This window comes from Dama dama, chromosome 3 (genome assembly GCF_033118175.1).
Source record: "Dama dama isolate Ldn47 chromosome 3, ASM3311817v1, whole genome shotgun sequence".
Lineage (NCBI taxonomy): Eukaryota > Metazoa > Chordata > Mammalia > Artiodactyla > Cervidae > Dama > Dama dama.
Genome location: NC_083683.1, coordinates 28,403,730 through 28,431,644, shown reverse-complemented (window position 1 = coordinate 28,431,644; position 27,915 = coordinate 28,403,730). Strand labels below are relative to the sequence as shown.

The window sequence follows — 27,915 nt, the reverse complement described above, 5'->3', positions numbered from 1 at the left end:
TTAGATGTCTCGCTTCAAGAAAACCAATTTCTAAGAATTAAAAAAAATCTAATAAGATATCTCGAAATGTAGGTTTTCCACAGCCTCAAAATGACATTATGCATGTTCAACAGGCAATCCACTCACAAAAATTTACCAATTTCCATGGACTATGCAATTCAAAAGGACACAAAGTATTTTTAACTGAAAATGAGCATGGCATAAATAAATCAGTAATTCTGTGAAAAATCAAAGTATCCCATAAAATCTATGTTGGCCCAACTATATTCCCTCATTTCTCAATCCATTCTCATCACTGGTACTTCTTCCTTTGTTTCTGAAGTCAGGTCCTGGAATGTTTATATGTATATGTGTCTATTTCACAGTCAAATCCTTTTGGAAGTGGTTGAGATAAATTGGTTCCCTATTTTGGACCATTTCTTGAAAACTGAAGAGCGTATGAGCATCCTCTGGACCTTATATCCTGGAAAACACACCTGGGAAACACTGAACTATGGTAAGCAAAGAAAAGAAGAGAAAAAGAAAGAAGGAGGAGGGAGGAAGGAAGGAAAGAATTTGCTAGAAGCCAACTTAGAGGTCTCCCCAAACAACTAATAAAGGAGTGGATGATGATATGAGGCCAACCATAGCCGTTTAATAATTTTAATTCACTATTGCGTACTGCAATTCATGAGGTCACAAAGAGTCAGACACGACTGAGTGACTGAACTGAACTGAACTGAACTGATCCATTTCTAATTGGATCTCTCCTAGGGTACTATTTAGTTTTTACATATTTTTTAAAGTTACTCTCAATATTCTTTAATATAGTTATATTTTTCCTTTTTTTAATTACCTCTTTATTATATTGTTACTTCTCCTTTTGCTCTTTAAATACCAAAGAAGATACTTCTTGCAATTAGAAATTCATTTTCATTATCACAACTACCCTGAAAACCTGATTTTAATTTATTTTCACTACCATCCCACACAGGTCAACACATTGGCGTAGTATAAAAAGCCACCAAATACATTCAAGCAACTCATGTATGTAATTTAACTTATATATTTTGAAGGCATGAGCATATCAGCACCAACTTTATTATTTCTATCCAAGGGAGGTAAACATTTGACTTTTATTTCTTCAGTCTGTCTTAGGCAATGATCGCCAGGAGGCAGACTGCAACCTTGGAAACTTCACCTCACCCCCATATAAGTGATTTTTCAACTGACCTTACACAATTGACTTGCCCTGTCAATGCTGCCATTTTCTTGTCTGCTAAATAAGAATAAATCGCTTTCCCAATAAGTCTTTGATAAGCTAAAAGCCCTGAGATAATATTTTAAAGTGGTTTGACCTCTACTGAAGAAGGTGATTTTATAGCCAATTTGAGTTGAATTCCACTACAGTGCCAGCATCACGAGACAATGATAACATACTCACTGAAGAACGGTACTAGTCATAAAGAAAAAGCTACACCACAATGACTACCTACACACAGGACACCATGTGTTGTCTTTTACAGCACCTTCAAATTAATTATATCTAAGGATAATGAAACAATAGTTTATTAGAAACAATAGTTACAAACTGTACCATATTTTTATAGATAATAAATTCTGACCCTGCATCAAACAAAATTCCATCAATATTATATTTCTTAAGCATAAAAAATGATGATAACATGTCATTACAATTAGGATACTAATGGAAGTGATGAATAAAATCTCACACTTTTTTGTAAGTTAAACTATGAAAGGTTCAGTTGTCTTGCATTAGATTGTCTATTCCTCAGAAGAACATGAGGCAGTGAGTGATATTTTTTTATTACGGAATTCAAGTTCAGTTCAGCCGCTCAGTCATGTCCAACTCTTTGCGACCCCATGGACTGCAACACGCCAGGCTTGGCGTCTTAAATTTCCCATCTCTTTAAGATTTGTTGTGATCTACACAGTCAAAGGCTTTGGTGTAGTCAATAAAGTAACAGTAGATGTTTTTCTGGAATTCTCTTACTTTTCTGATGATCCAGTGGATATTGGCAATTTGATCTCTGGTTCCTCCGCCTTTTCGAAATCCAGCTTGAACATCTGGAAGTTCATGGTTCACATACTATTGAAGTCTGACTTGGAGAATTTTGAGCATTACTTTGCTAGCATGTGAGATGAGTGCAATTTTGAGGTAGTTTGAACATTCTTTGTCATTGCCTTTCTTAGGGATTGGAATGAAAACTGACCTTTTCCAGTCCTGTGGCCCCTGCTGAGTTTTCCAAATTTGCTGGCATATTGAGTGCAGCACTTTCACAGCATCACCTTTCAGGATTTGAAATAGCTCAACTGGAATTCCATCACCTCCACTAGCTTTGTTCATAGTGATGCTTCCTAGGACTCACTTGACTTCACACTCCAGGATGCCTGGGTCTAGATGAGTGATCACACCGCTGTGGTTATCTGGGTCATGAAGATCTTTTTTGTACAGTTCTTCTGTGTATTCTTGCCACCTCTCCTTAATATCTTCTGCTTGTTAGGTCCATACCATTTCTGTCCTTTATTGAGCCCAGCTTTGCATGAAATGTTCCCTTGGTGTCTCTCATTTCCTTGAAGAGATCTCTAGTCTTTCCCATTCTATTGTTTTCCTCTATTTCTTTGCATTGATCATGTAGGAAGGCTTTCTTATCTCTCCTTGCTCTTCTTTGGAACTCTGCATTCAATTGGGTACATCTTTCCTTTTCTCCTTTGCCTTTCAGTATCAGTTCAGTCACTCTGAACTGTGTCCGACTCTGCAACCCCATGGACCGCAGCATGCCAGGCTTCCCTGTCCATCACCAACTCCTGGAGTTTATTCAAACTCATGTCCATTAAGTTGGTGATGCCATGCAACCATCTCATCCTCTGTTGGCCTCTTCTCCTCCCACCTTCAATCTTTCCCAGCACCAGGGTCTTTTCAAATGAGTCAGCTCTTCGCATCAGGTGGCCAAAGTACTGGAGTTTCATCTTCAACATCAGTCCCTCCAATGAACATTCAGGACTGATTTCCTTTAGGATGGACTGGTTGGATCTCCTTGCAGTCCAAGGGACTCTCAAGAGTCTTCTCAAATACCATAGTTCAATAGCATCAATTCTTCTGCACTCAGCTTTCTTTATAGTCCAACTCTCACATCCATTCATGACTACTGGAAAAACCATAGCCTTAACTAGATGGACCTTTGTTGGCAAAGTAATGTCTCTGCTTTTTAATATGCTATCTAGGTTTGTCATAACTTTCCTTCCAAGGAGTAAGCATCTTTTTATTTCACGGCTGCAGTCACCTTTGCCTTTAGCTTCTCTTTTTTTCTCAGCTATTTGTAAGGTTATCCTCCTCAGATAACCATTTTGTCTTTTTGCATTTCTCTCTCTTGGGGATGGTCTTGATCCCTGCCTCCTGTACAATGTCACAAACCTCCGTCCATAGTTCTTCAGGTACTCTATCAGATCTAATCCCTTAAATCTATTTGTTATTTCCATTGTATAATCATAAGGGATTTGATTTAGGTCATACCTGAATGGTCTAGTTGTTTTCCCTTTCTTCAATTTAAGTCTGAATTTTGCAGTGAGGAGATCATGATTATGAACTCCTTATTTCAGAATTACTTTAATATTTATGAATTTCTTTATTTTTTAAAACTTCTGTTTGATCTCAAATCTTGATTAAAAGATGTTATATCAAAGAAATTATTGTTTCCCAAAACAGCCTGATGATTAACATAAACATTAGGTTCTGAATAATATAACAGCTCAGCAAATACAACACAGCACTGTAAGATCTGTCATCAGAAACCATTGTTGCATACAATCATAAAACATTAGACAGTGCTAACATATTCATTAATTTAATAAATATTTATTGCTCATCTACTATGGGCTCGATACTCTTCAAAATTCTAGGAATAATTTTTTGAATAAGCCAGGAAAGGTCCTGCTCTAAACAAACTTATACTCTAGTAATTATGGGGTGTTAGGGAGGACATGGTGCCTCAGATGGTAAGGAATCCATCTGCAATGCAGGACATATGGGTTTAATCCCTAGGTTGGGAAGATCCCCTGGAGAAGAGAATGGCTACCCACTTCAGTAGACAGAGGAGCCCGGACAGGCTGGCAGGCTTCAGTCCATGAGGTTGCAAAGAGTCAGACATGACTGAATGACTAACATCTTCACTTTCATGTAGTAATACTGTTAAAAATTACATAGTAAGGGCTGTAAGCTATTTTGTGTCTAATAACAGAAAAGACCACCATAATAAACATCAGACCTGTATGTCTTCAGCACTAGTAGCTTCAGAAAACTGAAGCAAAGCTAGTAAGCCTCTCTAACCACAAACTCTAAATGAAAATGACTTAATAATAATCAAATGGAATACTCTCCGCTCCTCCCCTCTTGCACATCATAGGCTCATGTGCACATATAGACATGCATGCACACATAAGTAATACAACTCCTTTACAATGCTTTTAAAAATTAACCATTAATACACTAAGCATGCTGAGTTGCTTGGAGACACTGACTCCAGAACTTGCATATTCAATAAGGGGCAATAGTCCCAAACCCATTCAATTTTAAAATAAGAAGAGTCTGAGATTATGGGAATTTTCAACAAACACACACATCCAAAGCAGTAATACAGCTAAAAGGCAACAATAACTGAAAATCTCTTTAAAATTCAGTCAATGTCATTACCATTTGCTTTGATTTCCTTCCTCTAAAGTCTACAGTGTTTTGGTTGCTACCCAGAAAACAAAGGCAGAAAGCAATCGCTAAATGGCAAAGCAGAGATTATGAGCTTTCAGCTGTTACAAATCATGAATTTTTAACATCGGAGATTTATAAAATATCAACTGCTTACATTTACATTGTGGTTAGCAATGGTACAAAGCATGGAGAACATGACAGTTTTCTTAGACACCAAATATCATAAAATTAACCTTCACTTATAAACCATCTAAGCCTTACTGCTTCAAGGTGTTAATATTAATGGACCACTAGTGTAAGTTCAGAGCTAGAAAACAGGTAATATCCAGACTTCTCACAGTTTCCGAGAGCTTAATTTTTCAACACAGAAGAGTGTGGAATACAACAACTTAAAACAAAGGTATACTTAAATACTAAATTTTTGAGCAAAAAAAAATTGACTTAATTACTAATCCTATGATTTCATTTTATTCAAGACTTGGGTGTCAAGAATATGTATGATTTCTTAGACTCTGACATAACATTTTTGAATCAACTACAGTTTTTGCCTCTTTTTGTGGCAGGATTTGAAATACATTTGGTTTCTTTTTGAACACTACTTCTGAGAACGTCATCGAAGGCATGTTTTTATTGCAGTTCTAAAGTGAAGACAGCAAAAATCCCTTATGGACTACTCCTGAATTTCATTTCAGGAGACAGGTGCAGCAGTGCCGGCTTATTTATTTTGGGAGAATGATGAAATTGGCAATAGCATTTGTTGAGTTCCTACTATATGCCTGGTGCCTTTATCAAGGGATACGAGTTTGGGCATGCAACATCTAAACTTGAGACTTGTCAAAACATAAGCAATTCTCCAGGGTATATTTTTCAGTGAAAAAGCCAAACACAGAATAGTGTGCATACCGTTCGTACAAGGCTGTTTGTATACAAAAAGAAAAGACACGGTTTATACATGAATGAGCTACTATAAACAAGAGATTGACCGCTTCCAGTGAGAGAAATTGGAGAGCTGAGAACAGAGAACAGAGAGATACATGCTCTTTACCCTTTTGTGAGCTCTGAGACATGTGCCAAGTGACTATATGCTTTGTTGTTTAGTCGCTAAGTCATGTCCGACTTCTGCGACCCCATGGACTGTAGCCCACCAGGCTCCTCTGTCCATGGGATTGCCCAGGCAAGAATACTACAGTAGACTGCCGTTTTTCTTCTCCAGGGGATCATCCCGACCCAGGGATCAAACCTGTATCTCCCGCTTGGCAGACAGGTTCTTTACCACCAAGCCCCAAGGGAGGTCCACATGAGTGCATAAGCTCTTTTAAAGATGGGCTTTTTCTTCCCTACAGTTCTTCTCTTGATAACTCATATTATTTTGTTCTGATTTTGAAAATATTACCACTGCTTTAAAGCCAGATGGGATGGTTGCCCCATGCTTTAAGAGGCTCAGCTGTAAGATTTTGTCTTCCTAGAGCAGACCCCCTTTTAAGGAGTAACTAGTGACTACTGAAGTCACTCAGTCATGTCTGACTCTTTGCGACCCCATGGACTGTAGCCTACCAGGCTCCTCCATCCATGAGAGTTTTCAAGCAGGGGTACTGGAGTGGGTTGCCATTTCCTTCTCCAGGGGATCTTCCTGACCCAGGGTAAATATACCTATAAAGGCAATTTAATAACTAAAAAACTATATTGACTGACTCTATTTGCTAGAGATCTTTCACCAGTCCATGGGTCTCACCTGTGAGAATATGCTTTCATCTTGCTTTCCCTCACTGTATCCATGCTGCTGCTGCCGCTGAGTCACCAGTCATGCCCGACTCTGTGCGACCCTAAGGACTGCAGCTTGCCAGGCTCCTCTGTCCGTGGGATTCTCTGAGAGTGTTAGAGTGGGCTGCCGTGCCCTCCTTCAGGGGATCTTCCCGACCAAGGGACTGAACCCGGGTCTCCTGCACTGCAGGAAGGCTCTTTACCACTGAGCCACCAGGGAAGCCCCCATTGTATCCATACCACCATCTACATTGATTCTAAACCAGTGATTGCCACACCTAAGTATACATTAGAACTTCTCAGAATTCCTTTGAAAGGTACCCATGCCTGGTCCCCACTCCTTGAGAGTCTGATCTAATCAGCTTTGATATGGGGTTGGACATTGTTATGTTTTATGTGTCCCCAAAGTAATTATTCATCTAATCCACAGCCAGGATTGAGAAACCAATGCCTAGTCCTTAGATACTAATCATTACCTAGATACTAAGCTTCTCTGGTGGCCCAGTGGTAAAGAATTTGCCTGCCAATATAGGAGCTGCAGGAGACACAGGTTTGATCCCTGGGTTGGGAAGATTCCCTGGAGGAGGACATGGCAACCCACTCCAGTATTTTTGCCTGGAAAATCCCATGAACAGAGGAGCCTGGCAGGGTACAGTCCATGGGGTTGCAAAAGAGTCAGACATGATTGAAACAATTGAACACATTACCTAAGGCTAGGCTATTTTTTCAATATCTACCTGCCTGGTTATCCTAGTAGATGAGCCTAGAATTTAACACTAAATTTTGCTGCCTTTTCCCCATATGTTATCAGTAAATAAGCCAATCTAAGTATTGGTAAAAAGAATATACTAATATAAGTGAAATCTGATAATAGGAGGCCATTTACTGAGAAAACAATTGGAGAGAAATGCCTTATTCCCCCAATTACTTATGCCTTGATCCCTAAATCAGATTCCAGACTGGAGATATCTATATCTATATATCATGATTTATAGACCCAGCACCCTGTGTAAAACTACCTCATCCACAAAGATGAACCGATTAACCCCTGCTCAGCAGAGGTTAACGTGTTGTCCACAGACCTTTGAAAATTAAGTTTTAGTTTGGGATTTTACTTTGGTTTTATTACTGCTTGAAAGCAATATACCTTTATCTTTAAATGAAGGGTTTCTGACCTGAATTTCAGAGGGGTTCATAAATATTCTAATTTTTTTTTAATGTGTATATGCCCTTTTTCCTAGGGAAGGAAGTCAATTGCTTTTATCAGTTTCTGAAATCCTTCATAAGCAAAATATTTCTATATATATCCCTAGGTTTCTAGGTAAAATCTCTTTAAGATTTTGCTTCACTCTGAGAAACAGCTTGATGAAGCTAGAGGGCAGATTAACAGGCAGATATCATAACTCAGTTCATTCCCCCCACCCCCCACGGGGTGGATAAGCCTCCCTATTGCTACCCTCTTAATCCACTTTTAACAAAGGGCTACAAATAGTCTCAAAATCCAAACTTAGTGTCCTGTCTGAGGTGCCCAACCAAACTGTCTTCTTTATCCCCCTATTATTTTGATTACAAGAATTTGCCATTTTTGTAAATCAAAGCCAGTCAAATATCAGCAGTTTCATATGGTTCAAATTAATGCTTTCAATAAATTTGCTATTTTGACAATCCCTCTTTACTATCTCCTGTGGTAGATACCAAGAGTTGCAATTCCTCAGGTTTGAGTCCTTGCCTTTCTTCGGTTAAGAAGGACAGGCTCTAGCTTCCAGCCTGAAAAGGTAAGACTTCTCCATTACTATATTCAGACTGCATATGTTGAGCTATAACCTCATCTAGATCAATCCCTTTTGTACAAACTTTCAGCTATAAGGTGAACAAAATCTGAGGATCTAATATAGAAGATAGTGACTAACAGTTGAAAATACTGTATCACTGAAATTTGTTAAGAGAGTAGAATTTAAACATTCTCAACAGGAAAAGAATGATTAATATGTGAGATATTTTAGTTAAGCAAATGGGAGAAATCCTCTCATGATGTACATGCAGGCATGCACGCTCAGTCATTCTATCATGTCTGACTGTCTGCGACCCCATGGACTGTAACCTGTTAGGCTCCTCTGTCCATGGGATTCTCCAGGAAAGAATACCGGAGTGGGTTACCATTTCCTCCTCCAGGGAATCTTGCTGACCCAGGGATCGAAGCTGTGTCTCTTGCATCTCCTGCATTGGCAGGTGGAGTCTTCACCACTGAGCCACCTGGAAAGCCCTTTATAATGTACACATGTATCAAATAACCTAAACTTTAGTTGCCAATTATACCTCAATAGAGCTTTAAAAAATCAAACATAGGTCTGCACTTTTTGGTTTGTTTTCTTCCCCTGCCTTTTCCCAACTCAGAGTTGACCATACTGACACTTTTGACAATCTTACCCGCAATGGGATAAACCATTTCCTTCACCTAGGTAATAAACATATTAAAAAGATGCTTACTTTCAAAAGTTATTAATGCCAAGTAAATGAAGCTGAGCACAGTAATTGGTAATTCCACAGACCCAGTGCTGAGCTAATTAGGGAATCTGACACATGTACCATTCTCAGCAATCAGAGAATATTTATCACTAGGATAGCTGGTAGTTCAAGGCTAGATAAAAGCAGGACTGCTTTCCCCTCTGAATTCCTCCACGCTGATGAGCAATCACTGCTATATCCTGTAATGAAGGAACAAATTCAGGCTCTCTTTACTCATAACAAGTAGTGAAAATTCACTGTTAGAGAAATTAAATGGCCTCTTGAATTATTACACCAACAGATTTCTGCCCAGAAAATAAAGTGTGACTATTACATATGTATATGGCAATTCAACCTGAGGCTGTACAAAGTCTAACTCTCCCACACTGTTCCATAATTTACCAAATACAAACTTCAGCATGCTCATATTTCTCCATGTTAAAAAATAAAATGAACAAATTTTCCGAGGAAACTGCCCTCATAAGGGCGACTAGCTACACCCAAATTGCCCAAGCTCTCTCCAGTTCTGTCCTACCAGCCCTCTCTAGCCATAGCACTTGGCTTGCCAATCCCTCATCTTCTGGAAAACCTCCCCTCCACTGGTTTTTAGGGCACTGCTTTCTGATTCTTCTATCGCTTTTCACTTTCTCACTCTCAATTTATATTGCTTTCCTTTCTCAGACTTCTCCTCTCTGCATAACTTGATTACTTTAGGTACCTGAATTATTAACTCTTTCACATTTCTAATTCTGAAAGTTCTTCTGAGTTTCAAACCTCACTTCCCAACACCACATAAATGTCTGAGTAGCTCCTTTAAACTCAACATTACCAAAACTAAAAGTACTGTTTTCTCCTCCACAATAGCTGTCACTCCTACTATAGGCAGTTGACAATTGCCACTATAGCAGCTGTCCTAGCTGAAGACATCTAAACTAGTTTCAATTTCCTTTTTTACCTTTGTCTTACAATATCCACCTGGCACTCTAACATCCTGCCTTCTCCTTCATGTTCAGATCACTGATACTCTGGTTCTGGTATATGGTGGTGCAAACTAGTTTGCACTGCTCAAGTTTCCCAACTGTTCACCTCAAAATTATGAACCCGAGGATACAGACTTTGGAGCCAGAAAACCTTGCTTCAAATCCCAGCTCCATCACTCCTATGCTATTGGTAAAGTTGTTTAATTTCTCCGAAACTAAGTTTCTACAACTGTAAATAGGTATGCAAAATATTTATCCCATGAGTTTGGAGACAGAATTAAAACCATATAAACTGATTAGAGGAGTTCCTATCAACCAACACTCATCCATAGAAGCTGCTGTTATTACTTATACTGTATCATCCACAAACCTTTACCTGTCTCCTCTAGTCCTAAACTTCTCTTAAGGGACTAATAGACAGATTTTTGAGCCAGATATAATCCATTTACAAGGTATGTGACCTAAGGCAGCTTATTGAATTTCTTTGATCTTCATTTAGTTCTGTCATCAGAAAACTGCATCAAACCAGGTGCAAGCATTTAATGTAGAGTATTAATGGTTCAATGTAGCTTCTGGAAATTTTTTCACATTTTCTACACACTGTAATATGTTTCTTAGGTGCTGTCTTCAACTTGTTTGCTTTCTGCCCTTTACACGACTCTTTTTTTTTTTTTTCCTTTACACTACTCTTAATTCTTTGACTATATTGTCAGTGCTCTCATTGCAAGGAGGGCATCTGATACTTTCTCTGTTTCTCTATCAATCCTAGCAAGATGCTATGCTCACAACAGGTACCCAATAAATGTTGTTGGAGCTATGGCAACAGTTGCACCTGCTTGTTCTAACATAAAACACAGGCACACACAGAGAAAAATACTCAAAAAAAGGAATCTTTCAACAACTAGTCTTGTAAGAAACCTAAAAGATGCTAGCATCAGATTTACAATCTGTTCCAACTGAGATACTGAAATTATATAGCCTGAATCAAAGTAATAACTGAGTCATCATTTTTCTCATTTCATACAAACACAAAAAATACACTGTTGTTATACTAGATTTAAAAGAAAGAAATAAATTTCCATTATATGAGGAAAAAGAGAGAAAGTCTTTGGTGTATGCCTATGGAGTGTATTAGTTAGTAATATTATGGCAATTAGTGGTTGAAAAAAAAAGTAACAGACTTCATACTTGAAAGAAGCAAATCTCTGTCCTTGAAAAGGGGATAATAAATAAAACAGGTTAACACAGATGGAAGTGCAAATTACAATTACATTGTCAAAATGAAGCCTGGGAGGTGCTGAGAATTCAGAACATCCACATGTGGAAAATACATCATAGGAAGTCTTCACAGAGATTACAGATACAAAGCCGAACAGAATAGATGACAGACATTGAAAAAACACTGAGGATAACCTAACAAGAGTGTTCAATACTAAAATAACTTGAAAGTAGTTCAAAGAAGTATCCTCAATATTCACCAACATGAGACTTTCATATTGCAAAATGTTTTAACGTTTTGATCCATGTATATATGGTGATAATAATGTTACTATTTTATATAAATTGATATTGTACATGCTATCATATTTTGTATATATTTTATAGATACATATCCATATCATAATATTTCTTTGATGCTTTCAAACTACTTTCACATACATTATTTTACTAAATTTTTACACAAGTCAAGGAGAGTACAGAGTTCATTTCTACACTAACCATACTGTAAAGAAAGAAAAAATAGGGCTATCTAAACTCTTCCCATGAAATCAGGAAAAGAACATTCAGAAAGAGACTATCAAGCTGAATACCCTGAAGTTTTGAAAGATACACAGACAGTTTAAAAGCTTGTAATGATAAAGCCCATCAAAAAGTAGAAGTGAAGGGTTATATATGTTTGGATAATAATGAACCATGAAATGTTCTGTATTATTTGCAGATGAAAGACTTCCAGGCCACTCTCATTTCAATCATGAGTTCTACTCTGAAAGGACAGCTTCTTGAGGGGAGAGACCACTGGGTTATCTTCCACATCTGCTGCTCATTCTTCAAAGATGGTAGGAGCAGGATCAACACATCCCTGTGTGCTGATTCCCTTGACTGGTGCTTAGAAGAATTAATGGGCTCCAAAGGGAGCAGACTCTAATGGGCTGATGACTGCCTCAGAGTTGGGAGGACAAACACGCTTTGAAAGAAGAAATGTGGAATATGTGAAAATTCGAGCATTACAATGGCTGGACTGCATGGGAATGAACGGCTGGTGTTTATATTGTAGAATTTTATTCTGGGAAAGAAAATATTCATAGTTTTGAATAACAGCAGCTTATAATATTTAGCATTTATGGCACAATTATATTCTGGCAACTATCCTAAGGTATGTCAATGGATTAACCAATTTAATGTCATTTAAGAAAGGTACTATTAATAGTAACATTTATAGATGAGAAATAAAGGACTGAATTATTCAGAATTGGTTTGCATATTTTGGCAGTTCAATGTGACTTCCAGAATTACATATATTAAATAAGTACAAGTAAGTGAACCAAAATAAATCTTTGTTTCTTAAAAAAGGTACAATGGGTTACTTAATTTGTTCATTAAGTTCTCTACTAAAGAGAAAATTAGAATTACTTTTTCCTTTCTCAGGGGAAAAAAGTCTTTACTTACAAATCAAGCTTTTTCTTTTTTCCCCTGTTATTTTCATTCAGGTATTTATTAGCAAATATTTATTGAGGACTGAAAATTTGTCCAGAACAAGGCTAAAAGCTGAGACTTGATGGTGAGCAAACACTTAACATGACTCCTTCCCTCACAGAGTATAGAGCAGAGAGAGGCAGATAATTCAAAGGAGCATAAAAATTAAAGTGAAGTGGCAACAGTGACACAAGCCAAGAAGGAAAAACCCAAGGTGCTTACGAGAGACTACGGAGATTTGCCCTCGTCAGAGAGGTCCAGGAAGGCTTCTCCCGGGAAGCGACACTTGGCTGTGCTGTAAAGGATAAGAGGAATATATTCCAGGCAACGTGTCAGAAAATTTCTGTAGCAAAGATGAGCATAAGAATAACTTCAGAAAAATAGAAGCGTGTTTTCCTCGGAAGGGAAGAAAGTAAGATAGACGAAAGGAAAAACTGTCAACCACTGAAGAGTCAAGTATGAAGAGGACTGAAAATGTCCACTGGCATATGAAAAAATGTAATTACTAGCTGTTCTTGTCATTGTCCAGTCACTAAGTCCTGTCCAACTTTTTGCGACCCATGAACTGCAGCATGCCAGGCTTCCCTGTCCTTCACTATCTCCCTGAGTTTCTTCAGACTCATGTCCATTGCATCAGTGATCCATTCAACCATCTCATCCTGTCACCCCCTTATCCTCTTGCCCTCAATCTTTCCCAGCATCAGTGTCTTTTCCAAAGAGCTGGCTCTTTGCATCAGGAGGCCAAAGTATTGGAGCTTCAGCTTCAGCATCTGTCCTTCCAATGAATATTCAGGACTGATTTCTTTTAGGATGGACTGGTTTGATCTCTTTGCAGTCCAAGAAACTCTCAAGAGTCTTCTCCAGCATCATAATTTGAAAGCACCAAAGCCTTCCTTATGGTCCAACACTCACATCCGTACATGACTACTGGAAAAATCATAGCTTTAACTATACAGAGCTTTGTTGGCAAAGTGATGGCTCTGCTTTTCAATACACTGTCTAGCTTTGTCATAACTTTTCTTCCAAGGAGAAAGTGTCTGTTAATTTCATGGCTGCAGTCACCATATGCAGTGATTTTGACCAGGAAAATAAAATCTGTCACTGTTTCCACTTTTCCCCATCTATTTGCCATAAAGTATTGGGACCAGATACTATGATCTCTGTTTTTTGAATGTTGAGTTTTAAGCCAGCTTTTTCCCCTCTCCTCTTTCACCTTTATCAAGAGGCTCTTTAGTTCCTCTTTGCTTTCTGACGTTAAAATGGTATCATCTGCATATCTGAGGTTGTTGATATTTCTCCCAGCAATCTTGATTACAGCTTGTGAGTCATCCAGCCCAGCATTTCATATAATATACTCTGCATATAAGTTAAACAAGCAGGGGGACAATATACAGCCTTGATGTACTCCTTTCCTAATTTGGAACCAGTCCATCATTCCATGTCCAGTTCTAACTAATGCTTCTTGCCTTCCATTCAGGTTACTCAAGAGACAGGTAAGGTGGTCTAGTATACCCATCTCTTTATGAATTTTCCAGTTTGTTGTGATCCACACAGTTAAAAGCTTTAGCACATTCAGTGAAGCAGAAGTAGATGTCTTTCTGAAGTTCCTTTGTTTTTTCTATGATCTAGAGGATGTTGGCAACTTTATCTCTAGTTCCTCTGCCTTTTCTAAATCCAGCTTATACATCTGAAGTTCTCGGTTCGTGTACTTCTGAAGCTTAGCTTGAAGGATTTTGAGCATTACCTTGTTAGCATGTGAAATGAGTGCAGTTGTATGGTAATCTGAACATTCTTTGGTACTGCCTTTCTTTGGGATTGGAATGAAAACTGACTTTTCCAGTCACTAAGGAAATTATCAAAAGCTGTTATTATGAAATGAAGATTTCAGAGGCCAGTTTGAGAGGATTGCAAAGTTAAGTTCTAGGTTAGAAAGTGGAGCTTTGGGTATAGGCAAGAGCCTTCAAAGATGAAGAAAGTTGTAACTGCATGGGGATAGGGAACCAACGATTTATGGCGGGTTATGCTGTTTGTTTTACTGAAAGAAACAGGAACGTGTTGAAAATTTGGCAATTATCAGGAAGCTAAAATAAAAGCAGACAACCAGGAAAATGTATGCCTAAATGTCCTGTATGGCAGGAGTCCCCAACTTCCAGGATCTGAGGTAAAGCTGATGTAATAATAAAGAAATAAAGTGCACAATAAGTATAATGTGCTTGAATCACTTGAAACCATCCTCCAACTCCAGTCCGTGGAAAAACTGTCTTCCATGAAACTGGTCCCTTGTGCCAAAAAGGGTGGGGACTGCTGCTCTGTGGCAAAAAAGAAAATCTTATTTCAATATCCACTGTAAGTTTTATGGTGAAGCACAGATTGCTTCAAGTGGGTAACTCTTCTGTACTTGGAGGTTTCACTGAATACCCAACTTAATTATAACCATTTTTAATTTTTTTTCACCTAATATAATTATTTATCCATAAAATATCATAAACCATTTGTACTCAATAAAAGAGAAATGTTTCATGAGCTGATTTTTGTACTCTAGATGATTTGGCACAGAGTGATCTGCAAATCTCCTAATACTTCAGATCATCTATTTTTGTTAAATTAAAATGCATCACTAGGGAAAAATATCATCACAGATACCAATTTACTGTCTACCTCATACTATAGTTTTGATATGCTATAATTCATTAAGAATAAAAATAAATCTTTGATCAACTAAATTTATGAGTTTACTTCTATTCAGAAAAGATAATCCTATGAAGATATGAATGCTCCACTAAATTATTCTGTTCACTATAAAAAGAATGTATTTTTATTATATAATGGAAGATTTTAGCTTCCTAAATTAAAAATAATAATAACACTAAAATAAAACAATGTTAGTTTAGCAATCCAACTAAAATTGGGGCACAAGTTGGACAATTATTTTGTGGAAGTTAATAAAGACTTTTTCCATTTGCTGGCCTAGTGACAAGTCAGGACTCTGTTATACTTTAGCTTTGCTTTAATTAATCAAGCAAGTTTTCACCCTGTGTTCTGCATGCTCCAGTTGGCAATTAATCCTCTTAGAAATTCATTTACAGGATGAATTTTCTGTATCTCCTGACAGGCACTGTGCTGGACACTGGGGGTACAGAAATGACAAACGTCCACTGCCCTCAAAGTTTACGGTATCACAGGCCTGTACTCACAAAACCAAAGGAATCCAGATGGCATAATGGAATTATAAGGAACTTTGATCAGCCAGAGGAAGGCATGAAAATATCAGAGGGAAGAGGAAATTCAAGCTGATCCCTTAAGAAAAAGAATCACTCTCCCATGTGATCAGAACAAAAGTGGAATTTCAGTAGAGGAGACAACTGAATCACTGGCGGTTTGATCCCTGGATTGGGAAGATCCCCTGGAGAAGGGAAAGACTACCCACTCCAGTATTCTGGCCTGGAGAATCCCATGGACTGTATAGTCCATGGGGTGGCAAAGAATCAGACATGACTAAGCGACTTTCACTTTCACTTTTTTCTGTTCATGTAAGTGCTAATAATGACTGGATTGCTGAGTAGGAAGCTGAATTAGAGGTCAGAACAAGAGACAGATTTTAAAGGTGGGCAAAGAGCAGATGACTACAGATCATTCATATCATGCAAGTAAGTTTTAATTTTGTTCTTTGATAGGAGTTCTTTGAAGTCCTTTTTAGTAACCTTAAACTAAGTTTTTTATATGAATAATTGTAGATTCACAGGAAACTGTAAGAAATAATACAGAAGTATGTTATGTACCCTTAACAGCTTTCCCTATTAGTAACATCTTGCAAAACTATAGCTTAATATCACAATTAGGACATGATATAATCAAGATAAAGAACATCTCTACAAGGAGATGTTGCCCTTTTGTAGCCAAAGGTGTTGACTGCAGTATGTAGAAAAACAACTGATGTTTGTATGTTTATCTTGTATCCTGAGACTCAGCTGAACTCACTTATTAATTATAGGCTTTTAAATATGTTTTATAATTTCCTAGACAATCATGCCACATGCAAATAGAGACAATTTTCTTTCTTCCTTTCTGATATGTTTCTCTTTTTGTTTCCATATATTGCCTTATCAAATTGACTAGAACTTTCAGAAGTAAACTGAATAAAGAGGTGAAAGTGGACATCCTTGCTTTGTTCTCAAACATAAGAAGTACTTAGTCTTTCATTATTAACTACTGGCCATTAGCTGTCCCTTTTAGAAAGGCTTATCGCTCCTCCAGTGGCTCAGCAGTAAAGAATCCAATGCAGGAGACGCGGGTTCAATCCCTGGGTCAGAAAGATCCCCTCGAGTAGGAAACTGCACCTCACTCCAGTATTCTTGCTTGGGAAATCCTGGACAGAGGAGCCTGGCAGGCTTCACACTCCATTGTGTTGCAAAAGGGTCAGACAGATTTAATGACTAAACAATAAGAAAGTGGTAACAAATTTTCCAATTTTTTCTCTCCCTTGAGAATGTCTTCATTTCTCCTTTATCTTCAAAATATATTTGCATAAATACAGAATTCTGGATTGACAGTTCCTTTCTTCTCACACTTGAAAAACATTCTGTCACTTTCCTCTGACCTCCCTAGTTTCTAAAAAATCCTATCATTCAAAGGGTTTTACCCATACAGAAAAGATATCCTTTTTTTTTTGCCTTCAATTTTCAGAAGCTTAAGATTTTTTTGTGTATGTGGATTTCTTCATAGTAACCTTGTTTGAGGGTTTACTCGGTTTCTTGAACCAACAGATATATATCGTTGGCCAAATCTGAGAAGATGCTAAATTTTCAGAAGCTTTCCATCATTTTTTTCAGGCCTGCTCTCTTTCTCCTTGCCTTTCATGACTGAAATCACAAATGCTATATTTTTTGTTATCATTCCACATATCCCTGAGGCTCTGTTAGTTGTTTCTTTTCCATCTGCTTTCTTTCTGTTGTTTAGATTGGGTAATTTCTATTGCTGCTTCTTCCAGTTCACTAATGTTTCCTCTGTCCTCTCTATTCTGGTACTGAGCCCATCCACTGAGTTTTTATCTTTGTTATTACATTTTTCAACTCTATAATTTCCCTATGACTATTCTTTATAGCATCTATATCTTTGCTGAAACTTTTAATTTCTTAACTGTAACTATTTTTTGACCTTAAAAAAATAGAATGTTTAAGAATGTTCATCATCACTTGTTGAAGCACTTTTACCACAGTTAGTTTAAAACCTTTGTCAGATAATTCTAACATCTCTGTCATCTCAGTTCTGGCACCTGTCAAATGTCTCCTCTCATTCAGCTTGAGATCTTTTTAGTTCTTGGGATGAGGTCATCAAATCTTGGACAGTTTCTTGGTATTACGAGACAGACTCGTATTTAAATCTTGTTTCAGGTGGCTTATTTAGATTTCACTCCAGCAAAGAAGGAAGACATAGGGGTAAAAATCCAGGTTCATCATTTGACCTCCACTGATACCCAGTTGGGGCTTCCCCGGTGGCTCAGATGGTAAAGAATCTGCCTGCAATGCAGGAAACCTGGGTTTGATTCCCGGGTGGGAAAGAGCCCCTGGAGAAGAGAATAGCTTGGGAGAATGCTCCTCATTACTCTGGGTTGGTTCCCGTTCTAATTGTAGGCTTCTAATGGCACCTCCCTGTTCCTGCTCCCAACAAGGCCTCCACTGATATCCAAGGAAGAGACAGGTGGTCTCTTCCAAAATCCTGACTCTCTACTAGGCTTCCACTGACTCTATCCCAATGCAGAATGGAAGGGGTATCTCATTACTGGAAGGTTAGGGGGATAAGCCCAGGCTCCTTATTTGCTCTCTACTGTTATTGCTTGTTCAACGGGTCCTCACTACAACCTAACAGGAAGGAAAATCTTGGTTCCCTAATTAAACTCCTCTGACATCACCCCGTGGGAAGAGGGTTAGGATTAAGCTCCTCCTTAAAGCCTAACGCTTGTGGAAGTCTAAACTTCCCACTCAGCCTTTGCTGTTGGCGGTGGGGCTGGGACCATGGGTTTTTCTGTGTCATTTGTCTGGAATGGAGTGATCTAAAAGTTTCATGTCTTAAGCTGCTCCTTCCTTAACCTTTGGCTTAAGAGGTCAGGCTTGTTTTTTTTTTTGTTGTTGTTGTTGTTTTCAGAGGGTTTAGTTTCGTTGTGATTTGCTTTGTCTGCAGTTGTTGGCACTTCTAGGTTGTCAGTTTCTTTAGACACAAATCTAAGACATGTGAGGGAAAAAGAAAGCCAAGGTCTCCTCACTACATTGTTTCTCAAATCACAAGTTCCCTAAAGTCAATTTTCCTTCTTTTCTCCATCTTTTAGTCTTGCATTTGTTTTAGACACAATGCCTAAAATGTTCAGTTCTACTTAGAGGGAGGAATAGAAGAATAGTATGTCATCTCTAACTTCCTGGAGGCAGAACTCAACCCTTTGAAAAAATTTAAGCAATGAAGTTCTGCATTATTCTTTGCATTTTAGATGGCTAGTGAGGAGAGCTCAGAAATTAGAGTTTGGGTAGAGATGGCCTGGAAAGACATCTGAAGGCAGGAGTATTTATTAGAACATGGTCTAGACTGGCTCTGAAACATACAACTGGAAAGCACAGGCACAAGTGAGATCAGAGACCAAACACAGAATACACACCAGTCAGCAACATACTTACTAAACTGTCATAGCCTTGACTATGTGGCAGGAGGCATAGAAACAAGAGGACACTTTTGACAGGTGCTAAAATATGGGAAAACCAGACCACCTTACCTGCCTCCTGAGAAATCAATACACAGGTCGAGAAGCAACAGTTAGAACTGGACATGGAACAACCGACTGGTTCAAAATTGGGAAAGGAGTACATCAGGGCTGTATATTGTCACCCTTATTTAATTTATGTTAAATAAGAATACGTCATGTGAAATGCCTTGCTAGATGAATCACAAGCTGGAATCAACATTGCTGGCAGAAATGTCAATAACCTCAGATATGCAGATGACAACATCCTAATGGCAGAAAGCAAAGAGGAAATCTTGATGAAAGTGAAAGAGGAGAGTGAAAAAGGTGGCTTAAAACTCAACATTTAAAAAATGAAGATCATCACATCCAGCCCCATTACTTCATGGCAAATAGATGAGGAAAAATGGAAACAGTAACAGACTTTATTTTCCTGGGCTCCAAAATCTGGCCAGACTTCTTATAGGCAGCTGGACTCCTCTCAAATAGCATCTTAGAGCAACCAACATAAGGATTCATTGAAAGTTCCTCAAACACGTTTTACCCTGTCATTTCACATCTGAGAGCAAGGAAATCAAACCAGTCAATCCTAAAGGAAATGAACTCTGAATATTCATTGGAAGGACTGAGACTGAAGCTCCCATACTTTGGCTACCTGATGTGAAAAGCCGATTCATTGGAAAAGACACTGATGCTAGGAAAGATTGAGGGCAGAGGGAGAAGGAGGTGACAGAAGATGAGATGGTTGGATGACATCATGGATTCAATGGACACAAGTTTGAGCAAACTCCCGGAGACAGTGGGGACAGGGAAGCCTCGCGTGCTGCAGTCTTTGGGGTTGCAAAGAGTCAGACATGACTGAGCAGATGAACAACAAGAACAAAAAATGTAAATCAACAAAATGTGGTAAGCAGAATATGATATGTAAGGAGAATGGAGTTAGGATCACTTCTTAATCCTTAGTTTAGCCAACAGAGTAAAAGCAGGTAACGTTAACAACACTGAAAAGTACTCGGAAAGAAATGTCTTTGTAGGGAAAAGTGGAGATTGTGAGTTCATTTCACAGCACCTTGACCATAAGGGATGCCGGGCCATCTGAAAGTCCCTAATAATAAGCTGGTGCTTAGCAGGAAGGTTAGACATAGATAGGAGGCGTTAGGAGCCTGGGTTTAATTAGTAATACTCAAATCCAATTGCATGGAGATTATCCAGGAAATAAAAGCAGAATGAGAAAAGAGGGCTAAGAACAAGACTCTACTATCACTCAATGTTGAGGATCAAAGTAAAAGAAACCAGGGGAGGAAATGGAAGACAGGATATCAGAGAGGCAGAATGAGAACAGAGAAGTCGTGTCCAATTTAGTTCCATAAGGACTTACTACATGTTTAGTGTGTATTGTCTACTACACTGAGACTGGCTTGTGAGTCCCTCACTTTACTAGATATAATTTCAGAATAGTGGGGTCAGCTAACTAACAGACATAAGTTCAAGGGGCAATGGAATCACAGAAAGGGGAACTGAGCAGTCAAAGACTTTGAGGAAATTTTCCAAGTGATGATTACATCTAATCAGAGTCTACAAGATAGCTGGAATTAACCAGACAGGGAAAGACAGAGGGAAAGTCATGTAAAGCAAAAGAAATAGCCTAAACAATAGCAAAAGGATATGGGGACTCAAGAGAGCAGAGAGAATTACCATCACCGAACACAGTCACCAGGGTTGATGCCATTGAGAGAAAAAATAAAATCAAACTGAAGAAAATCCTTGACTTTGTCCCTTACTAAGCCACCACTGACCTCTGATATAGTAGCTTTATGAAACAATGTGGAGAAAAACTGGACTTCACTGGGATGGAGAATAACTGGAAGAATATAAAGTTCAGACAATACGGGAAGGGTATTTTTTCCAAGGACTCAGTGGAGAAAAATATAAAGATGGGATAGCTAGAAATGTGCAGAAGTCTAACAGGCTTTGTTTTATGATAAGAGAGAATTGAAGATGTTTATAAGTTGTAGGAAGGAAACCCAAGGGCACAGATAAGATTTAAAAGGTTAAAAAAAAGAAAAAAAAATCACTCTTTTGTACAACAAATACTGATAGAGCATCTACACTGTTCTTGAGCTCATCATTTCAAGATAAAGACAAACAACAGAGCCCTTTTAATGGTGTTACAATTGTTTTAAATAAGCTTAAAAAATAAAAAAAGGCCAATGGTAAAGGGACAAAAATTACATGTACTATAGTCCTAAAGGCAAATTAATTCTTATAAATACTTATCAATATAATGGCATCTTTGACTTTGTCATTTTATATTAGCAATTCCACAATTTATTATAAGTATTTAGTGTTAAGGCTTATTTTGTTTACTTCAAAGGGAATTATTATTTTAATAAAAAAAACATTCTATTGCAAGAATTTCAGTATGGGACACAATTGTCAAGATTATTTTATGCTTTAATTATTACAAATACCACAGGACATAATAAGTCTACAGACAGAGGCATAGTATAAAAAATGAGGAGTAGTACAAGATGGTGTAACATTTGTGTCAAAGTTTGCCTTAATATCTCTGAGCATTTCAATACAGAAAACCAGCCAGCCGAAAATGCGGGAATAACCATGCTTTTAAATGTTGGCTGGGACTAGGAGATTGCCACAAAGATTAAGAACAGTCTCTGATTTTTTTGGAATCATTGACTTGCAGAATGTTAAGATTTTAAAGAATTTTGACATAATCTATTTTCCACACCTCACATATAAAATTCTCTTCTTCAGATTCCTCTCTTGATGTTGAAAGACTTTAAGTGAAAGAGAGCCTTCTATTTCAGAAGCTGCCTATTCTACTAATGAACAGTCAAATTTTCTCTGATTATGCCCAAAAGATAGGTCTCTGGAATTCCACATTACTACATTACTATGTGGCAACTCTTTAAATGTCAAAAGATTCTTAACATATATGCACACTAAATATATTACTATTATCAGACTAACCATTCACAATTCCTTCATCGCTTTCTTGTATGACATTTTCACTCTATTCCCTTTTATCCAAATGCTAATAAGTTAATTATTTTTTTCTCCTCCTCATTAAACTGAACATAAATTTCCAAATGTGAAAAGGGAAATAAGATTATACTATTGCATATGGTGACTATTTTTTAAAGTCATCCTATCAACCACTGATGTTTGAACTATAGACAATTATAATCACAGGGATTTAACTGCATAAATTGCAAGCAACTCAAATTTCCCTGACTTCATTTTTGCAATTATATTTTTAATATAATTATAAAAGGATTTCCATATTCTCCCATCTTGTGTGTTTTATCCTGAAAGTCCAAGATTATTTTGTGTACTGATTTAGCAAACTACCATTTTACTGTTCCTCTCAACTTCCGATATCCTACAAATCTGATGGACATGTGTTTTAAGTATTTATACAAGGCATTCACTAAAATTAAATAGAATAGGCATAAGAGCAGAATTTCCAAGTATACACACAAAAATATTATTCCTGGGTAACATTAATCCATGCAACTGAATCTTAAAGCTATGAAGATTCAATATGATCAGTCTAGGAGTCTCTTCCTTATACATATAACAATCATCAGAAACTACCAAAAATATCTGTTAAAATCAAGAAACCATATAGTTGAAATCCATTAATTCTCTAAAAACATAAAAAAGGTGAATCTCTGTTTTGTGATGACTGTTTTCTAAGGTTCTAAACCAGGATCAGTCCAATGATATTTTCTAGAAAGGGATAGACATGAAGCTTTTTAGTGTATATTTTTCAGAATATAATTTTATGGCTTTGTTCAACAGAATTTAAATAGTTGTTTATTTTTTCCATATATTTCTCTGTCTTATGAAATCATATTTTTAACTGGAAGAAGACATAAAAATGTTCCCTGTCCCCATTCAATTTTTTTTGTTCCTACTTAGACTACTTCTCAGAAACTTTCAGTAAAATTAACACTATGTATATGTGGTATGATTTTATTTTATTACCTCATATAAAACTGTAGTGTTTCCATGTAGAAGAGGTCCATAACAGATATAGGAATGTCCAACAACCCAGCCTAAGTCAGAAGCTGCCCACCACACCTAAACAATAAGAAGAAAATAAAATGCATATATCTTAATCAGATAAATGTCATATAATATGAATTTAAAACCACGATTACCTCTCCAGGTTTAAGTCCATATATGGAAGACATTGACCAGTTAAGCATTACAGCGTATCCTCCAGTGGGCCTCACCACACCCTAAAGGAAAGAAGAGATGAAGTTAAAATCAATAAACACTGTGTTAAAAGACGCTCTTTCTTCATACTATCCACTTAAGAAAAGCTCCTGTTTAAAGTATTTCATATTCTAAAGCTATAAATAACTTTGGCTGTCATGTATTAATAATTGTATCTGAATCACTATTTCTTTGACGCCTCCACAAACAAACACAGAATAATTTGTTCGTACCAGTCCATTTGTAGAATTCCTTCTCACAGACCATTCTGGACTGTCTAAAGAAAACATGATTTCACAGAATCACATTCAAAAAAAAAAAAAATAAAAATTTCCAGGGGTAACATCAATTATCAACACTGCATTTTAACACATATTTCCAGAACAAAAATGAAAACTTTCAAAATTAAGTCCACAGAAAGGTCAAAGAGAGCTGTGTGCCTAAGATACAGACTACCATAAGAGTATTTCTTCCCTGATAGTATTAAATAATAATAGGATGCGCAGAGGAAACAGTCATATTCTAACTGGAGTCTCATTAAAATGCTAACCTGAAGGACCATGCTATCACAGTATTAGAGCTGAGCAGTTCTTCAGGTCTAACTCCTGATGAGTTAGATCTAAGGCCAACAGATTTTCCTTATATTACATTTTGGGGAAAAGTAGGGACTGTTACACCCAGGCACTACAACTTTCATGAATCAGTCTGTGAGCAGGTATTCTTGACAGTGAATGTATTCAATGTTAATACAAGATTAATATTTGAAAAGTAAGTGCAAGAGTCATCACAGATAAGAACTGACAGCAAATTTAATAACTAATTTCATTCGTTGCTTCATTATAAACATTAATCATTATTGGCTCACAATGACTTCAGGATGTGAATATTCAGAGCGAGAAAGTGAATGCTTCCTAAGAAATATGTTATAGTTCACTCACAAGTATTTTCAAACATCTCTTAGTAGAGCAACTATAATCACTCCGTGAAGAAAATAATTATTTTACCTGAAAGGGCACATATGGCTCTAATTAATGAACGTGCTACTGGTTGAACTATTTTGGCACAGCTCTGTAACTATCACACACATACATGAGTCACGAGAATGAAAACGAAGTTGACTTTCTGTTTGTTACTAAAATTGCTGCTTTCCTCAGGTACCACTAATAAAACTTAGGTATCAAGCTGTGGAATACATTTTATCTATCAGCAGCAACATCTGGTCTCCTGGCAAATGTCACAGGGAGCTTTGCTGGCATTTGACAGGTATGCTTTCTAGCTTGTATGACATGGTTAGCATGCAGCTGGCTCTTTTGATCATCTTGGGAGAATTAGAAATCCTAAGCTCCTGCCAATAATTTTCACACATGCATTTTCCCATATAAACTGAGCAGGTCTTCAATCAGCATATACTATACACGTCTTCCATGTACTTTGCTAATTTTTTGTCTTATTGAGAAGGTCTTTTCCTACAGTTCAAAATCTTGATGAATTTGACATGAATCAATTTGCAAACACTCTTTTCTAAAAAGTTTTATTCATCTGGTAAAGGATAAAATAGGAGGTTTTTTCATAGACAATATGCTATCAATATTCTGTGAAATTTAATGTCAGGCATGATTTCCCTTAAGATATTTTAGAATTTCTCTTCACCTGTCTGCTGTCCCTGCATTTAGAGGTCATTTTTAATTAATAATTCTAAATATCATTACAAAAGGGTAAATTTTTTATATTAAATGATAGAGAATAAGAGTAATCAACTGGAAGTGATAGGAATAAAAGGCCAAAGAGAACATAAATGACTAGTAATTCATTTGTAAAACTTAGAAGATAATTCAAAGGACAGGTTGTCAAATTTCCACTTACCTCTCAAGTGAACCCTTCTTTAAAGGTTATTTACCAGTGTTGCTTTGTCTATAAAATGGTGGCTACTTAAATCATTTGACCCCAAAAAAGTTAGACTTGAAAATGAAAATTTGCATGAAAAAACTTAAAATTATACAGTCAATAATTTAATGTCTTACAAGCAAAATTATTTCATTAATTCTAGCAATTACTGTTTTTTATTTTTCCCCCACACAAAAGACAGAAATGTCAAAAAATTAGAGGTTATTATCAGAGATTCTCATTAAAAATGATGAAAACAGAGCTAACAGAGACAGAAAAGCCATGTCTGGTTATCACTGATCTTTAATATCCACTTACTTTTAATTTTTTAACAATGAGTATAAAATTTTCATCTGGCATCATTTGTCTATTCATTACTCTAGATTCTCAATATGAAATTTGGTCTTGCCTCTAACATATTCAGATGACAGCTTTCAATTTTCTGGTTATTTAGTACAGTGTAAGAAAAAACTGCATAATATCATACACTCCATGTAGATCTTTCATAAGAAGTTCAAGAGTAAAAACACTGAAAGATTAGTTTTAAAAAGATAATTTCTTTCTTATAATACTAACATTGTTAAAATATGATAAAGCATTTTTGTTTCTAATCATATTTTCCAGGTAATGATAATTAAAATGCAATAGGTAAACTCTGTTCAACCTCTGAAAATACATAAACTGTGCTCAAATTTTAAAAACCCCACAAATTATTATATTCCAGTATGCAAAATTAACCAGAAACAAAAAATGGCATTTTGAAGTATATTTGAGTATGAGGCAAAAATACTGTTGATCATCAGTGCTTACCCCTACAACACAAGCATGCTGCATTTCACTCTTTTGAATCTGTTACTTTATGCACTTATATCCTACCTTCCTTAAAAGTAAAGACATTAGATGACCTAATATATTTTCAGAAAAGCCCTATAACCTCCCAGTATGCTACTTTGGATTTTGTAGGATCAGCATAATACTTAAATTCTTCCGGAAAACTTAAAGACATTCAGGTGGGAATAAAACTCTGTGCCCCATATAAAGACACAAAAGTGAATTCTATCTCAGTACAAAAGGCGACAATGTGAAGGTGTTCTTTAAACAACACAAAACACTTTTAATGTATACAGATATTCAAAAAATTCAATCCACACAAGTGAAACTAAAGGCTAATTATTTATCCCCCAGGAATGAGACAACAGTTAATCCCAGATGGTTCTTTATGGTTTCCAGTTTAATGAGCTGCCTTTGAACAAAGAAAGCCACAAAATATCATAAATGGGTCAGTTAATGTAAAACAGAAAACATGTTTATATCAAGTGTGTACTGTTTGGGTGCTACAATTCAAGAAGAATGCAGTTGGAATAACATCAGTTGTAGTACAAAAAGGAAGGAAGATTGAGATATGCAGTTAAGATTAAGAGTTTGGGAGTCTTATCTGAAAAATGTGTTTTAATAGATCTATAAAAATTTGAATGGCAAATCTCAAAATATTCAGGTAGGAGAAGTCTACATAGAGTAACCAACAAAACATACTTCCTAAGTTAAGCCCCACTATTAACTTGTGCTGGGAGTTTACTCACTCAGTTGCGTCTGACTCTTTGCAACCCTGTGGACTATAGCCTGCCCGGCTCCTCCGTCCATGAGATTTTCCAGGCAAGAGTACTGGAGTGGGTTCCCATGCCCTCCTCTAGAGGATATTCCCGACCCAGGGATCGAACCCACGTCTCCTGTGTCTCCTGCATTGCAGGCAGATTCTTTACCTGCTGAGCCATCAGGGAAGTAATAAAGACTTGTACAAGACAAACAGACAAATATACACACATATATATCCATTCACACATACATATGTGTCTATATGTACATATGCATATGCATTATGCATTTGCTTAGTATGTATGCATGCTTATATATACATTTCAATTCAGTCTGGCAAATTAAGCAAAAACAAAACAAGAAGAAAGGGGAAACAAAAATATTACCTGAAAAAAAGAAATCCACCATCATGGGACCATTGGAGTCAATGAGTTGAAAAGTATGAGGTATGGACGGCTCTGCTTACTTAAAAAATCCAACAACCAACAATATTCTTGTTCTTATAGTAGTTTTACAGACAATATCCCCTCTTCCTCAAATGAACCCTTACCCCTTTTCTGCACCTGGTTATCTCCTAATTCATCACATGAGTACTTAACAACGTTGTGAACGTGCCGCCTCTTCTGGAAGCCATCCAAACCCACTGCTTGTGTTAAAAGCCTCTCCCTCCTCTCTCACGGCCACAAGTTCTCTGAGCCTCTGGCCACTAACAACATCCACCCACTGCTCAGTCTCCTCCTCCACTCTCAGCGCCATAAGATCGCCTTGGTATCTTCCGCATAGAATAGACAATTAATACGTATGTCGACTGATTTCAAAAGTGAACA

At 37.1% G+C, this 27,915-nt stretch overlaps 1 protein-coding gene across 1 annotated transcript in view; it reads right to left on the bottom strand.

Moving 5' to 3' along the window:
* The window catches only part of ACSS3 (acyl-CoA synthetase short chain family member 3), a 166,167-nt gene that overhangs the window by 66,300 nt on the left and 71,952 nt on the right, over positions 1-27,915 (bottom strand). Inside the window, exons 6-7 of the mRNA XM_061125269.1 lie at positions 23,554-23,634; positions 23,378-23,473 (exon numbers count right to left, since the gene is read on the bottom strand). Coding sequence (XP_060981252.1) covers positions 23,378-23,473; positions 23,554-23,634 — 177 coding nt within the window. The remainder of the gene's footprint in view (positions 1-23,377; positions 23,474-23,553; positions 23,635-27,915) is intronic.